The sequence below is a fragment of the Heterocephalus glaber genome, unplaced genomic scaffold, assembly GCF_053883595.1.
Source record: "Heterocephalus glaber isolate CG9 unplaced genomic scaffold, H.glaber_assembly_v1.0 deba00001140, whole genome shotgun sequence".
Classification (NCBI taxonomy): domain Eukaryota; kingdom Metazoa; phylum Chordata; class Mammalia; order Rodentia; family Bathyergidae; genus Heterocephalus; species Heterocephalus glaber.
The window spans coordinates 2,821,807-2,835,808 of NW_028258200.1; the positions used below are offsets into that span (position 1 = coordinate 2,821,807).

The 14,002-nt window shown below is 53.5% G+C and overlaps 1 protein-coding gene across 1 annotated transcript in view; it reads right to left on the reverse strand.

The window, feature by feature from the left end:
* Adamts7 (ADAM metallopeptidase with thrombospondin type 1 motif 7) overlaps window positions 1-12,711 on the reverse strand; it is a 50,535-nt gene extending 37,824 nt beyond the window's left edge. Inside the window, 4 exon segments of the mRNA XM_087210296.1 lie at window positions 2,089-2,285; window positions 3,213-3,378; window positions 5,446-5,882; window positions 5,885-12,711. Of these exon segments, the coding sequence (XP_087066422.1) occupies window positions 2,089-2,285; window positions 3,213-3,378; window positions 5,446-5,882; window positions 5,885-5,927 (843 nt within the window). The 5' untranslated portion in view covers window positions 5,928-12,711.
* Between the last annotated feature and the right edge of the window lie 1,291 nt (window positions 12,712-14,002).

The window sequence follows — 14,002 nt, forward strand, 5'->3', positions numbered from 1 at the left end:
TACTGCTGAGGGCTTTTGGCCTGCTCTACACTGAAAATCATGAGCAAACAGCACAGCTGAGTGATTTGAGAAGTTCCCATTGAAAAGGAAGGTCCTATAAAGTTGAGGTCTGTGAATATGGAGCACAGGAGAGCCTGGATGAAAAGATCACCATTAAAAAGAAGCCAAGTATTTTGGATCAGGATGATAGGAAAAATGGATTAATGGCATGTAAGGAATCAGCAAGACCCCAACCTTCTCAGGCTCAAAATTGCAAAAGTGAGACTTTGCTTTGAGACGAGAGCCCCAGAGTACCCTGTTAGAGAAAAGACACCTAGGAAACTGGCTGGCTTCCTGGGATTCTGTTCATGGTGCTCAAACATCCAGGCACTTGGAGGCCCCTGCAGCCATGAGGCAAAAGGGCCTGGCTACTGTTAGACCTGGCAGCTGCAGACCTTGGCATCGTCCATGTGGTGCTGGTTTTATAGGCATGAATAATATGAGCTGTGCACTCATGGAGGCTTCCCACCAGATTTCAGAAGGCCTGGGAGGCCAGGCTGTGTGCCCGAGAGGGCTGTACATGAAGCTATGACAGCGAAGCCAAAAGCACAGTGGAGACTCCAGGAAGATGGAGAAGCCAGGAACAGGGAATGTCTGAGGAAAGCCACAAGCAATCAGCAGAGCCACCCCAAGAGAAAAGCCATGAGGGCTACAATCACTGGCAATGCCTTAGAGGTGGGGTTGCCCAACTCATCTGGAGTTCACATCACACCACAGATTGCCCTGGGTGCTGGGCACAGAGTTACAGGACTTAATGTTTGCCCTGTTGTGTTTCAGTGTTGCTTTGGTCCCATTGCTTTTTATCTCCATTCTTCCCTTTTGGAAGGGGAATGTTTACCCTGTGCCATTGTATGGCAGTGGTGTTTCATAACTTTTTTTGATTTTTACAGGGGCTCATAGCAAAGAGTTTGCCTTAAGCCTCAGAAGGGACTTTGGACTTTTCAGCAATATTGAGACTGTTAGAGCTTTGGCAATTCTTAGAGATGAACTGAATGCATTTTACAAAAAGGGATGTGCCTGAGTCTTTCAGGGGATAGGGGTGGAATGTTATGGTTTATATGAAAATGTCCTCCAAGATCCTCATGTGCTTATAGGTAGGGCTTTCAGAAGATGGTTGGATTGTGGGAGCTCATAGCTGGAGAGAAACAGGGCTATGCAGTGGCCTGTATGGGGCTGCTGAGAGTGCTAGGGCTGAGATCTTTTTCCAGGGGCTTCAGGAGTACCCTGGCTATTCAAAGGCTCCCATCTGCCCCTTGGGGAGGGCACTGCTGGCCCGACATCCAGCTCTGGGATCCACAGTGCCCCTCACCAGGGAACCATAGCAGACTTGGTGCCCATGCAGCTCTCCAGTGCTTTGCTGGGTGTCCTGCATGCCACTCACTTCTTGGGGCCCTGTTGACTCAAGTGTCATGTCAGACCAAGAGCAGATTTTCAGCCCCATGAGGTCCTACCCTCCTTCCTCATTCACAGATGAGTTACTTGCTCAAGGTTCCCAGATGATTGACCAAGAATTGTGTAGATCCCTCTCCCTCTAATGCACGTTCAAGTCTAGGCAGGGCACATCTGTGTTACCAGCACCAAGCCCAGGTCTGGACACAGGAGAGGGTTTACTTCAGGGCAGGATGAATGAACCACATGGTCTGTGAGCTCCCAGGCAGCACAGGACAGTGGCCTTCTTGGTGTCCCTTTCCCCTCCCAAGTGCCAGCTGGGCCAGTGAGTGGAATGGCACCCACAGTGTCCTGAAGCAGCATCCTACCTGGCACTGTCGTGGCCAAAGCAGGGGAGGGGCATGTGTCATGCAGCTGGATGATGTCTGAGGAGCCCTGTGGTAGTGCCCTGTGCTGCTGCTCTCTCCTGGTGCCCCTGCCAGGTCGTGTCCCCCCATGGACTTGGGAACCTGGAACTCCCTCCTTCCTGTTTGAGGCCTAGACCCAGGTCTGGGGTGCAGCCTGCCAGCTACTCTGCCCCACACCCACCTTGAATGACACCTACTGCCAATACCTTGCCTCCCCCACCAAATAGCATCACTATCACCGTGATGGCCTCACCATATTCATGATGGTCAGCACATAGTTCTCCACCTGCAGCTGCCCATGGTATTCCACCATTTTAGTATCAGCCACCACCAAGGTTTCTATCCACTTCTCCTTGCTGACTGAGCCATGGTACAAACGCTTCTGCCGCTGTTGCTTCCCCGGCTGTGGCTGCTCCCAGTCCTCTTGTTGACGCTCCAGCTCTGGGGACACTAAGGACCCAATGGGGTGGGGTTAGATGGCCCAGGGCCCATGTCCCCAGGGCCTTTCCTAAATGAGCTGTCTCTGGCACAGTGTGAACAGAATTGAATCAGAAGGGAGAGGCCCAATTCCCTTTCTGGGGCTGCCCCAGACTGTGCTGTGTGTCCTTGGCCTGGTTACTTCCCTTCTCTGATCCCAATTTCCAGGATTACTCCTAGAAATATGATTAGCTGATGTACTTCCAGGGTGACCTTGTCCATAAGAGGCTGGCCCATCTCCTTGGCTTTCTTTCCCTGACACCACATGCAGAGACTCCTGGTCTAACCTCTACCCCGGAGGACCAAGTCTCAACCTGGCTGACCCCACTGAGGATCCGCTGCCCTGAGGAATCACACCCACAAAGCTGGGGAAATTGATGCAGAGAAGGAATGTTTGTGTGGACAACTTTTCCAGCAAACAGAGACCTGAGTTGTGGGCAGCTTGGGGTTAGTGTTAGCCAAGCAGTCTTCAAACTTCAGCAGCCCTCAGTGGTTGGCTCTTTTTCTTGGACTGGCTAGCACTACGGCCATTCTGTAGAGGGGACCCTGGGTACTGTGCTCTAGGTCCCCAGTTGTTCTGAACCCAGAACAAGGAGGGGAGGGAGTGTCTACCCAAGGGCCCTGCTGGAGCTGGCTAGGACATGTGAGGAATAGTGGCTGGCAGAGCCAGTGATGCCACAGCCATGTGGAGGGGGAAAGGAGAGAGACGTGGAGTGAGGTGGGGAGAGCAGGTAAGGCCAGATCCAGAGGCATCTAAAGACCCAGACTATGGCAACATGTCTGCCTGTCCTTCTGTGTCACTTGTGTCCAAGGGAAATACAAGGATATTTTGAGAGGCTTCCAGAAAGGCCTTCCAAGTCCCCAGACCCTCCAGTGCCACAAGCCAGAGGATGAGCATACCTTGTACCCCACAGGTACGTGAAGCCTGGATGTCTCCTTGCTCTGCCCACCTCTCAGTGGTCTGGTGTTTATACACCACGTGGGGCCGTGCATGGCCAGGCTGGTTTGGAGCCCCATCCAGGGGCTCAATGAAGTAGTCCTCACCAGACAGCCAGAAAACTCCTTTCTGGGGAGGAAGCAACAGGGTCACACAGGGAGGGCTGGTGCCTGGCTGCCCTTTCTACCACCCGAGACCCATCCCACCCCACTGAGCCCACCCTGTGCCTGCCACAGATAGGCATAGCACTTCTCTCCCTCTGGACCTCTGTCTACACTCTGTTCTCTGCTGGAATGTCCTTCCTGCCCTCTGCACAGCCAGGGCCTTTGAAGTGGAGTTTAGAGCCCCTCTCTTAGGATGCTGTGCCCCAGGCACACCCCACGAGGAGGGAGAAATGGTCTGCACCTAAATCTGATGACAGTGCTCCTTGCAGAGTCCTGTAAGTGGGCTCCAGCCCAGCAGCCCATGCCCATGCCTTCAGGCTACTTTGCTTCTCCAGCCACTGTGCCTCTCCCAGCTGGCCAGACCTTTTGATCTGCCCTTGGCCTCCCTGATTCGGTGGTCACTCCACAAGCAGCCCTGTCCACATCCAAGCCACTGGGATGTCCACGGCCACAAGGATAGCCCACTCCCTGGGCCCAGGGCTGCCTAGAGATGGGAAACAGGCAGAGGTGCCTTGGTACATCCTCTGAGAAAAGGGAGGGAATGGGAAGCATCCTAAGGCAGCCCACCTCCCTGGGATGTTCAGAACCTCAGCAGGGATGAAGGTGGATCCCTTGGATCCCTTCTCTCTGGCACCAAATCTACCTTGCTTGGGTTACAAAGGCCCAAGGAGCTTGGAGGGTAGGACAGTGCATCCACTCTGGACACCAGAGACCCAGCTTGCATGCAGTCTCTAGCCCTGGATGACCAGAGATATAAGGAAAAGTCTTCTCTGAGCCATTTCCTCATCTGTAAAATGGGAACCATGCATGGTATGCGCAGATGCTGCCCAGGGTCCACAAGGTGATACTGAGCAGGCAAGGATTCCATGGATGAGGAGGCAGGGTATGGGGCCTCCAAGGCCTGGGCTCTCTGCAGCCTGTGCTGGGTTCTGCCCTGTCCTTAGGACCTCTGCCACCACAGCTCATCCTTTTCGTGAGACATCTATGTGAGGGCCCTATGGGAACAGTGGATGGCCAAGAACATATGCCCATCTTCCCTGCTCCCACACCCCATCCTCAGAGCTGGAGGGCAGCACTGGGCACAAAGCAGGAGCAGAGCGGGGCCCTGTGCCACCCTTAGCACCAGTGGTTCTGACAGCTGCAGCAGGGGAGGCAATTAGGGTACAAGGCCCGGAAACTGAGGCCTACTTTCCCCAGAGCTCTGGTCTGGGCAGAGGGGCTGAGGGGCCTGAAGACCCTTGCAGATTGGCTAAAGAGCAAGGGGAAGGGTCATGACTCATATCTAGATGTCCCCCAAGAGCCTCGTGTGCTCGGAGATGGGCTTGTTGAAGGTGACTGGATGATGGGACTTATGGCTGACTTGCTCTTAGGAGGTGGGGCCTGGCCTGAGAGGGTCTATTTTCTGCCCCGGCTATGCCCTCTGCTGTCTTTGCCTTTGGCCTCAGTCTGCCATGAGGTGAGCAGCATTTTGTCTACCAGACCCCTCTGCTATCGTTCTTCTTTGGAGCCTGCAGACCACAGACTGAAAGGAGCCAAAATAAATCTCACCTTTAAGTTGTGAGTGTTGGGGATTGTGTCTCAGTGACGAGTAAAGGGACTAAGACGCGGGCCTGTCCAGGGAGACCAAGGGGGTCTATGGAGGAGCAGGCCCAGCCGACACCAAACCAAGAGGGTCGACTGATCGGCTCCATGGTGATGTTCCAGGTGGGTCCTGCAGCATCAGTGTTGCCCAGGACATTCTCAGAAGGGCAAGTGCTAGCTCCCCTCCCACACCTGCTTGTCAAAACCCAAGGGTGGGGCTGGGGATTTAGCTCAGTGGCAACGTGCCTGCCTCGAAAGTGCAAGGTCCTGAGTTCGATCCCTGGTACTGGTAAACAAAAACCAAAAAACAAACCCAAGGGTGATTCTGGCTCAGGTAAAACTTTAGAACCTGCTGTCCTAGTGAACAACAGGCCTTGTGCTATCACAAGGCCAGCAGAGGAAGGCACTGTGCGTGACCAAACCACGAGGCCAGGCAGGGTCCCCGACTCACCAATCCATCGCAGGCGCTGATGGCTGCTCGGCCGCCCTCAAGCTGTGGGTCCTGCACATGGCCCAGCAGGTGGCAGGCAGGCATGTGGGGCTGGATATGCGTGTGGCCCAGGTTACCCGTTCGCCGCGTCTCGAGCACAAAGCCTGGTGCCAGCAGCTGGGCATTGGCTGAGAGGTTGAAGTGCAGCTCGAGTCCGCGATAGCGAAGCTGGAAGAAGGTGGGTGTGGCATGGGGTGCAGGCCCTGAATCTGAATCTGCATCTGGAGCTGCCCGCTTCTTCACCATGCGTGGCCAGAGCTCGAAGGACAGGAAGGTTCCAGTTGCATCCACACGCACGGGGTGCACGACATCCAATGACTCCAGGCTGTCAGGTGTGGGCCCTGATGAGAGAAGAGAGAACCATGACTGTGAGACCCTGCGAGAGGGCCCTGGGCCAGGATGCCTGGGGCCAGGTGCTGCCTCGTGTCCACTAACTCTGCCATTTCATCTCCAGTGACTTCGTCTTCTCATCCATCCTAGGACTTTTTCACAATGCAGCTTCCAGTACTGCAGCCAGGGTTCCTTCAGAAGGATCTTGATCTGATGTCCAAGGTCCTCCTCTGTTCAGAACTTGCAGCTGCTTCCCTCTCAGAGCGACAGACACAGTTCTGGTGGTGGCGCAAGAGGCCCAAGGAGGGAACGGCTTCAGCCTCACCTCCAGCTATGCTTCCCTGCATCCCTGCGCTCAGCCATGGCCTCCTTGAGGTTCCTGGCCAGGCCACACGGGCTCCTGCTTTAGGGATTTGCATCCCTGTTCCCACCCGAGCACTCTTCCTGGTTTTCCACAGGCTAACTTCACCTGCTTGCCCGGGCTCCACTCCGCCTCAGTGAGACAAAATGCTGATACCACCCCTACCCGCCAGCACTCCAACACACATTTTCATTATGTTTTCTATTTGTTTTCTCCCCCTACTCTCAGTGTAAATTCTAGAAAAGTAAAGATTTTAAGTGCTGTAAGTGGAAATATTCGTTGAGTGAATCTGCAGAATGGGGATAATAATGGAACTTACTCCTGGGGCTGTGAGGAGTGGATGAACTGTTTCTCCACACAGTGCCTGGGCTGCTGTTTGGTTGAGCCTGGAGGTCAAAGTGATGGCTACAGTTGTTACTATAAAACATGCTGTCACCTGCCCGAGGTTGGTGCAAGTATCTCTGAGCCGCCAGGGTTCGGGAGATAGAGGACACCCAGAAGGACTTCTGAACCCTCTACTTCAAAGGAGCTGCCCTGGTTTCTTCAAGATGCAAGAGCTAGCTAGCTGCAGGGGATCATGGCCTGTAACCTCAGCTTATTCTGGATGCTGTGGCCGGGGTATTCCAGGTTTGAGGCCAGCCTAAGCAACTTACCTGGACTGTCTCAAATTTAAATATAAAGGGCTGGGGATGTAGCTCAGTGGTGGAGCAGCTCTAGGGTTCCTTTCCCAGTAGAGGAAAAAAAAAGAAAAAGAAAAAAGAAAAAAAACAGAGCCTGAAATTACATGGTCCTTTAGTATTTGCTAAATAAGACCTAATGGGAAACTTGGGAACTATGGTAACTTTGAAGTATTGATGAGTGTGTACCTTATCTTGAGTTACCTGCAACTCTAATGACAGAAGAAAAATGTTGTTTTTTTCCCTTCTGGTAGCAAAATCACAGATGCTGCTAATGTATTGAGATTTGTTGGTAATATTCATAATTGAAGGAAATAATAAATTTCACTTGGAGATTAGAAAAATTAGAGATGTAGTTTTTGAAAGCAAATTTATGGATCCTTGAAATTTGTAGTCCTTAGGTTACAGACACCAGGTTCAGATACTGACAGAAAGATCTAGATCTGTGACGGCGAACCTTTTAGAGCTTCCAATGATACAAACAGCCCACTGTGGCACATGTGTCATAGGTTTGCCACCATTGTAACCTAGACTGCCTCCCAGGTGAGAAAGCAAAGGAAGGAAGGCTGACAGAAGTGGACAGTCAGGTCTGAAGGCACAGTGAGCGTGGCAGAGCTGAGACTTGAGTCTATATTTCCGGAATGGCTTTTGTCTCTTCAGTAATACTCCTCTATTTTCTCAGCAGTCTATCAGAGGTGGGGCCTTGGTTTCCCCATCATTAATGGGAAGAAATTGGGTTAGATCAAGTTTTTCAAACTTCTTTGACCATTGTACTTAATCTCAAAAAGAATCTCATATGGACACCTACGTACACTAGAGCAATGTTGCTTTGGAGAGGTGTGGCGTACCCAGGGTGCATGCTCTTATTCTCTGTTTCCCTTTGCAGCCCCCAGGCTCTGAGAAGCAGTCAGGAAACTCACCAATCAGGTTTCTCTCAGCCCCAGGTCCTTCCCAGACCTACCAGGTTTATGTCCAGCTCCTGGATCCTGACTAGTAACAACAGGGACAACAATGCCTGGCACCCTCCAGATGTCCCACCAGGACTCTGCTGCTGCTTGCCAAAGCTGGGAGGCTGGGCCTAAGCTGGAGGCTTCCCCTAGCCACACTGCAGAGCCAAATTTGCCCTCTCCATGTCTCCTGTGTGTCAGGAGTACACAGAGCTCCCTACATATGCCAGCTGTACGTCTGCTGCTGTAGGCCTTACACTGTTCACAGCTGCCCTGGTGGGCAGGCCCCAAAGAGCCTTCTCTGGGAGTCCCTGGCGGGTGGGGTGGACTGGGGCTCTGAGCAAGTCTTTCCATCACTGAGCTTCAGGGAGGCGAGTGCAAAGATTTTCCAGACTTCCTGGACAGGAATGTCTTTAAAAACGTCTCAGGCCCCATCCCTGCCTGGCTCACTGACTCAGCATTGCCAGAAAGCAGGACTAGGAAGCTGTTCTTCTATCAGTAGCCTGGGGGATCTCTGACCATGAGACAAGTTTGGAAATCTTTCCCTGGAATGAACTTGGCTGCCCAAGAGCAGCACCTACAGTACTTTGAAAAACTGTAGGCACCCAGGGCCCAACCCAGGGATCCTGAGTCTACAGATCTATAGCTATGATCCCCCAGGCCCTGAAATCTCTGCAGTTTCCTAAGTCACCCTAGGGATTCTGATGGGGCCACTGCACTCGGAAGGTGCTGGGCGTGATGAGTTAAGGAGACTTACTGCCCTGGTCTCTTAATCAGGCATTTGGGACTACAACTGTACAATCCACCATCTGCAGACTTGTTTTTGTCAGCTTGTTAATATTTTTAGTCTGTTTTGGCTAGAGAAAATATTGAAAAACATTTAAGCAGTTACCAGTGTCCAAGAATCCCAAGATTTTCTACAAAAATCTCAACTTTCAGCTTTTCTTGAAAAATCATATTATCCATCTATGTCAGGCCTAAATTTCTACCTGGCAGAAGTAGCTGGGACGGAAGAGTGGGTCCGATTTGGAGGGGGCTGTCTCCCCATCTGCCCCAGTCCCCACCACTCCCTATCATCCCCAGCACCGTGGCAGACTATAGGTTGCCGGTGAGCATCACCTTTGTGTTTTCTTTCACTCAGTAAAAACTGAATCTCTAACCAAAATGCATAAAAGAAGAGACAGACCAAGAAGCCCCATTTGCAAGACAAATTTTTCTCCTTGTCAGCCTTGTTTGCTCATTTCTGTTATAAAAGGCTGGTCCATTGGTATATGGTGTGTGGCCCTTGGCTACTAATTGTGCAACAGCACCGGGTTCTCCAAAGATCAGGAAAACACAAAAGACACCATGCTACCCTCAAAACAGAGAAGAGGGCACAGGGAATCTATGGCCCCCACCCCAGCATGGTGCTGAGAAGGCCTAAGTCAAGGGAAGAGACACACTACGGAGGGACTGCAATGAAGAAATGCCTCATCAAAGACGGTCACTTACATGTTCCCTTAAATGTCCCCTGACATCTCCAGCTGTGGAGATAGGGCAGGCATCTTGGGTTAAGGACCATATGACAGGGCCTCTAACAAGTGGGGAAAAGCGAGAAAGGAAGAGAAGCAGCAAGACATTAATTACTCTTGGCACAGACATGTATTGTGAAATGAGACAATGGAGTGACACCATAATACACTGTCAAGTGCATGGGCTTTGAAGGTAGAAAGACCTGGGCTCAGTTCCCAAGCGGGCTATGCAGCAGCTGTATGAGCTCAGTCATGCCACCTCTCTGACCCTCAGTCTCCTTATCTGCATGGAGAATCCAGGCCACAAAACAGAAGGATAGCCCAGGTTGAGGGGTGAAATGGCAAAGAGATAGAGAATAAGACGATAGCTACTCTCCAAGTCTTTGATGTATGAATGTCACCAACAGTTCCCAGAGCATGAAAACCTTAGCCAGGGCAGCCGAAGGCAAGAAGTTCTGGTGGCATCGCTGAAACCCAGGCCTGAAGTCCTCATGTGGAAGGACAGAAGGTACTGGCACATTTTTAGGAACAGCAATGTCCTCAAATGAAGGGTGGGGGATACCTGTGGGGGAAAATGGCCCCAAAAGCTTGAGAAACTGTCCCCAGGGAGGGACCTATGCTCTCATGGATGTGCAGTCCTGGTCCCAACCCCTGCCCTAGACCATGGGCAAATATTGCAAGATGGGAATTCTAGTTGAGTTGTAAAGAAACATTTCATCAGATTCAAAAGCATGAATGAGGTTGGGGTGTAGCTCAGTGATGCAGTGCTTGCCTAGCATGCACAAAGGGGTGGGTTCGATCCCCAGGACTGGAGAAACAAAAGACCCATGAGCAGGGCCAAATAACACTATGATGTGGGTAAACGACATTAGGATTACTGTGCTGTGGAGCTGGAATGTCTGCGTTTAAGTCCCAACTCCACTACACATAGCTATACCGTAATCCATGAGTACATAAATGTTTATACAATTGCTGGGATATAGCAGGTGTGAGCCATATTATGATTGAAAATTAGCAAGAGAAGTTCTAAGTTGCTCTTCGCTCTTTTCTTACATTTCTCCTTTCTTTCTTTTCACGTACCAGACAAGTGCTCTATCACTGAGCTACACACCCTGGCCCCCTTAGCTATTTATTTAAAAACTTGTTTCATCTCTGCCTAATAGCTTAGATTTTTTTAGTTAAAAAAATACTTAGAAGGGCTGGGGATTTAGTTGAGTGGCATAGCACCTGCCTGGCAAGTGTGAGGTCCTGAGTTTGATCCCTGGTGCCAACCCCCCCCCCAAACAAAACAAAACAAAACAAAAAAAACTTATAGAAGGTTGTGACTTTATTGTCTTGTTTTGTTCTGAGTTATTTTTAGAATGAGCTTGTATTGTTTTGTCATTAAAATATTTTTAAAGAGGGGAAGAGTCAATTACAAATCTAACAACTGTCTCAGGGCTGCCTATAGTAGATCCTGGTGGAGACTTTGGTGGCTGAAACTGGCAGTCCCCAGTGCCAGTAAAGCCTAACTGCAGGTTCTAGTCGACTTGTGTGTGCACTAAGCATATAGGGCTAAAGCCTTCAGTGGCCATGGGATCCACTCAGACACTCCCCAATCCTAATGGGTCTTCCTGGAAGATTAATACAAACCACTGTCTTGTGCCACGAAGTAACTGACATTCAGGATCTTAGTTCTCATGAGAATCCCATAAGGTCAGACCACTCTCCTCCCTCTCACAGGGGTTTGGACCCACTTCCAGCTGGGGGATGTTCCCTGGGGAAACATTGTTTGTGGCTGAATCTGTTCGGTTGAGTCTTCTCTGATGTCACTGAGCTCCTGTCACACTGTTAAATACTTTGAATATCACCCCTGGGTGACAGACTGTCACTGTGGGGCTTCTACCAGAGAAAAGCCAACAATGTGTTTACCTTCACCGCCCTATCAAGAGCCTGGGCTAAAATTCAGCTTTCAAATGACCTGCAGCACAAGCTAAAGTGAAAAAAGAAGCAGAGCAGGAGGTAGGGTGGTTGTGGGAATGTCATGTCTTGCTTCGACCCTCCTTCTTGGTGCACACAGTGCATGCCCACGTGTGCAGCAGGGGTAGGAGACAGGACTGAGCCCCAGCAGCTCTGCAAGTCCCTGATGAAGAAATAGTAGCCTCCTAAAAAGCCCAGGAAGTGTTCTTTGGCTAGAACAGGGACCCTTCGGGGCAAGGGCCCCACAGGTTAGTCCTAGGCTCAAAAGAAAATAGGCAAGAGGCCACAGACTCAGGTCAGAGATCTTGAGTAAGGGGGCGGGGGCGGGGAGCTGCACTCCTACTGGGGACGACATCTGCACACGGGGCAGAGTTTAGTGCCCAGGTCACCAGAGGAGAGTGCCTGGTGGCCTCCACTCCCAGACAGAGGTCCAGGTTTCAAGACTCTCCAAGGATCCCTAGTCCTACCGGGTCTGCCCGGAAGATTAAAACAAACCTTTGTCCTGTGCCACGAATAACTGACATTCAGGATCTCAGTTCTCACGCGAATCCCATGAGGTCGCACCCCCCCGCCCCCACTTCCCGCGACTGCCAGGGGCTTGGACCCACTTCCGGCTGGGGGGGGGGTGTTCCCTGGGGATCAACTTTCTGCTGCTCACTCCCAGTCCCTGGCTCATCCTCATCCAGCCTGGGAGTGGGGACAAGCAGCTTCTACATGCAGCCCGGGGTCCAGCCCCAACCCAGGTGCAGCCCCTAGAGCCGGCCCCTCTGCGGCTGATCCCGCTTGAAGGTCCGTTCTGAGTTGCCTTTGAGGGCCTTTAGGAGCCAGTGAACCGCTGGCCAGATTAGGTGCTGTTCAGTGTCGACCCTCTGCACCTCGCGTCCGATTGCAGGACCAGACCTCGAGCCCACTAGGATCCGGTCGAGTGCCCCATGCCCGGGTGCAGTCCCTCCGGGGTTGATTCGGTCCCCAGCCGGGCCGTCCTCACCGCAGCCCCGCGCCTCGGAGCTCCGCTTCCAGGCACAAGACGCCGGCAGCAGCTTCAGGCAGCGGGGCTGTTAGAGCCTGGCGCCTTCACTTAGGAGGCAGAGGCAGGAAGTACACGGGAGCAGGGCTGGGCTGGGGACCCGCGTCCGGGGATGCCGAGCTAAGGGGGAGCAGCCGGGCCCCGGGGGAGGAAGACGCTCAGGGCACATTCCTGGAAGCCTAGGACACTGGGAGGCCGAAGAACGAGTATCGCGAGTTCGAGCCCAGTCAGGGCCACTTAGTGACTCAGGGAGACCCTGTCTCAAAACAAAGCCAGAAACTAGGGTTGGGGGCGCAGCTCCATGCGGAGGCCCCGGGTTCGTCCCCGAAACTGGCGGCGCTGGGCCGGGCAGCGCCGGGAGAGGAGGCGCGAAGCGCTGTCCAGTGGGAAGCGGGAGCTAGTCCTGCAGGACTGGTGACGGCGGCGTGGGGTCTCAGGAGCGGCCACCCACCTGGTGCGGGCCCGGGGGCGCCGGGCACTGGCGTGCAGAGCAGGAGCAGCAGCAGAGGGCAGAGCAGCGGCGCGCGGCCGCGGTAACCCGGACAGCAGGGCATAGAGGGGCGGGAGGGGGCGATGGCGGTGCACGCGCCGACCTTTAGGGCAGCTGCGGCGATCCGTGAAAGGGCGGCGAGGTCCGCTCTCCCAGATGGCTGCAAAGCTGAGACTGAGCCGGGGGCAGAGGAAGAAAGAAAGAAAGAAAGGGGCGCGCAGGGCCGCTTACGCCCCGCCCAGGGCTCCCGCGGGGTCCTCTCAACCCGGCCGGCTTCACCCCGCCCCCGCGAGCTCCTATCCCTGCCCCAATCGGGCCTCGCCCCGCCCCGGGCCAAGCGCTTTTGGCCCCGCCCCACAAATCTCTCCCCGCCCTCCTCCCCGCCTCGGCACCCTCGTCCTCCTATCCCAGTCCCTCTTCGGCCTCCCCCCCCCCCCGCCGGCTTTTCCCCGCCCCCAGCCAGGCCTTGCTCCGCCTCCTTAGCCCCGCCTCGCTCCTCGCCTGGCCCCATGCCTGCCCCGCCCCTCCTCACTCCTCGCCCTGCCCACCATGCTCCTCCTGCCCCGCACGCCCCTGCCCCACAGACCTGCCCTGTCCCTACCCGCCCCGCCCACTCAGCAAGCCTCTGCCCCACCCCTTCCCACTCCTGGCCCCTCTATGCCCCGCCCCTCTCCCCCGCCCTTCCCCACGCCTCGCCCTGTCCCGCATTGCCCTCTCTCCTCTCTTGGGCCACGGGTAGGGACTGCGCCTGCGTACCCATCCTGGACTCTCTTCCCACTGGGCGCCCCCTGGCGGTGGAGCTGGGCCGGGCCCTCTCACGTGCGCCCTCCAGCGTCCCAGAGAATCCGCAGTTCCAGAGTTTCCGCTTGGCCCTAGACCCAGCACCCAGGGTGCTCCTGCAGGCCGCCGCTGCTCCAAGAAGAGATGTGGAAGCCAAGCAAAGCCCGCAGCTCTGAGTCGCCGCAGGCTTTGCGCCAAGGCCGGCTCTGCTCGTGGCCAGGCTGAGTCCCTGAGGTCCCCTCACAGTCCTATGTCCAGAGTCATGTCCCTGCTTATTTTGCTCTTTAAATTGTTTATGATTTGAGTCTCTCATATTAGAGAAACCATGTGATATTTAACCTTTTCTGACTGACTTATTTCAGTTAGCATTATGGTTTCAAGATCCACTCATTTTCCTAAAAAAGACTCAAATTTATACTTCTTTTGACTGAGTAGT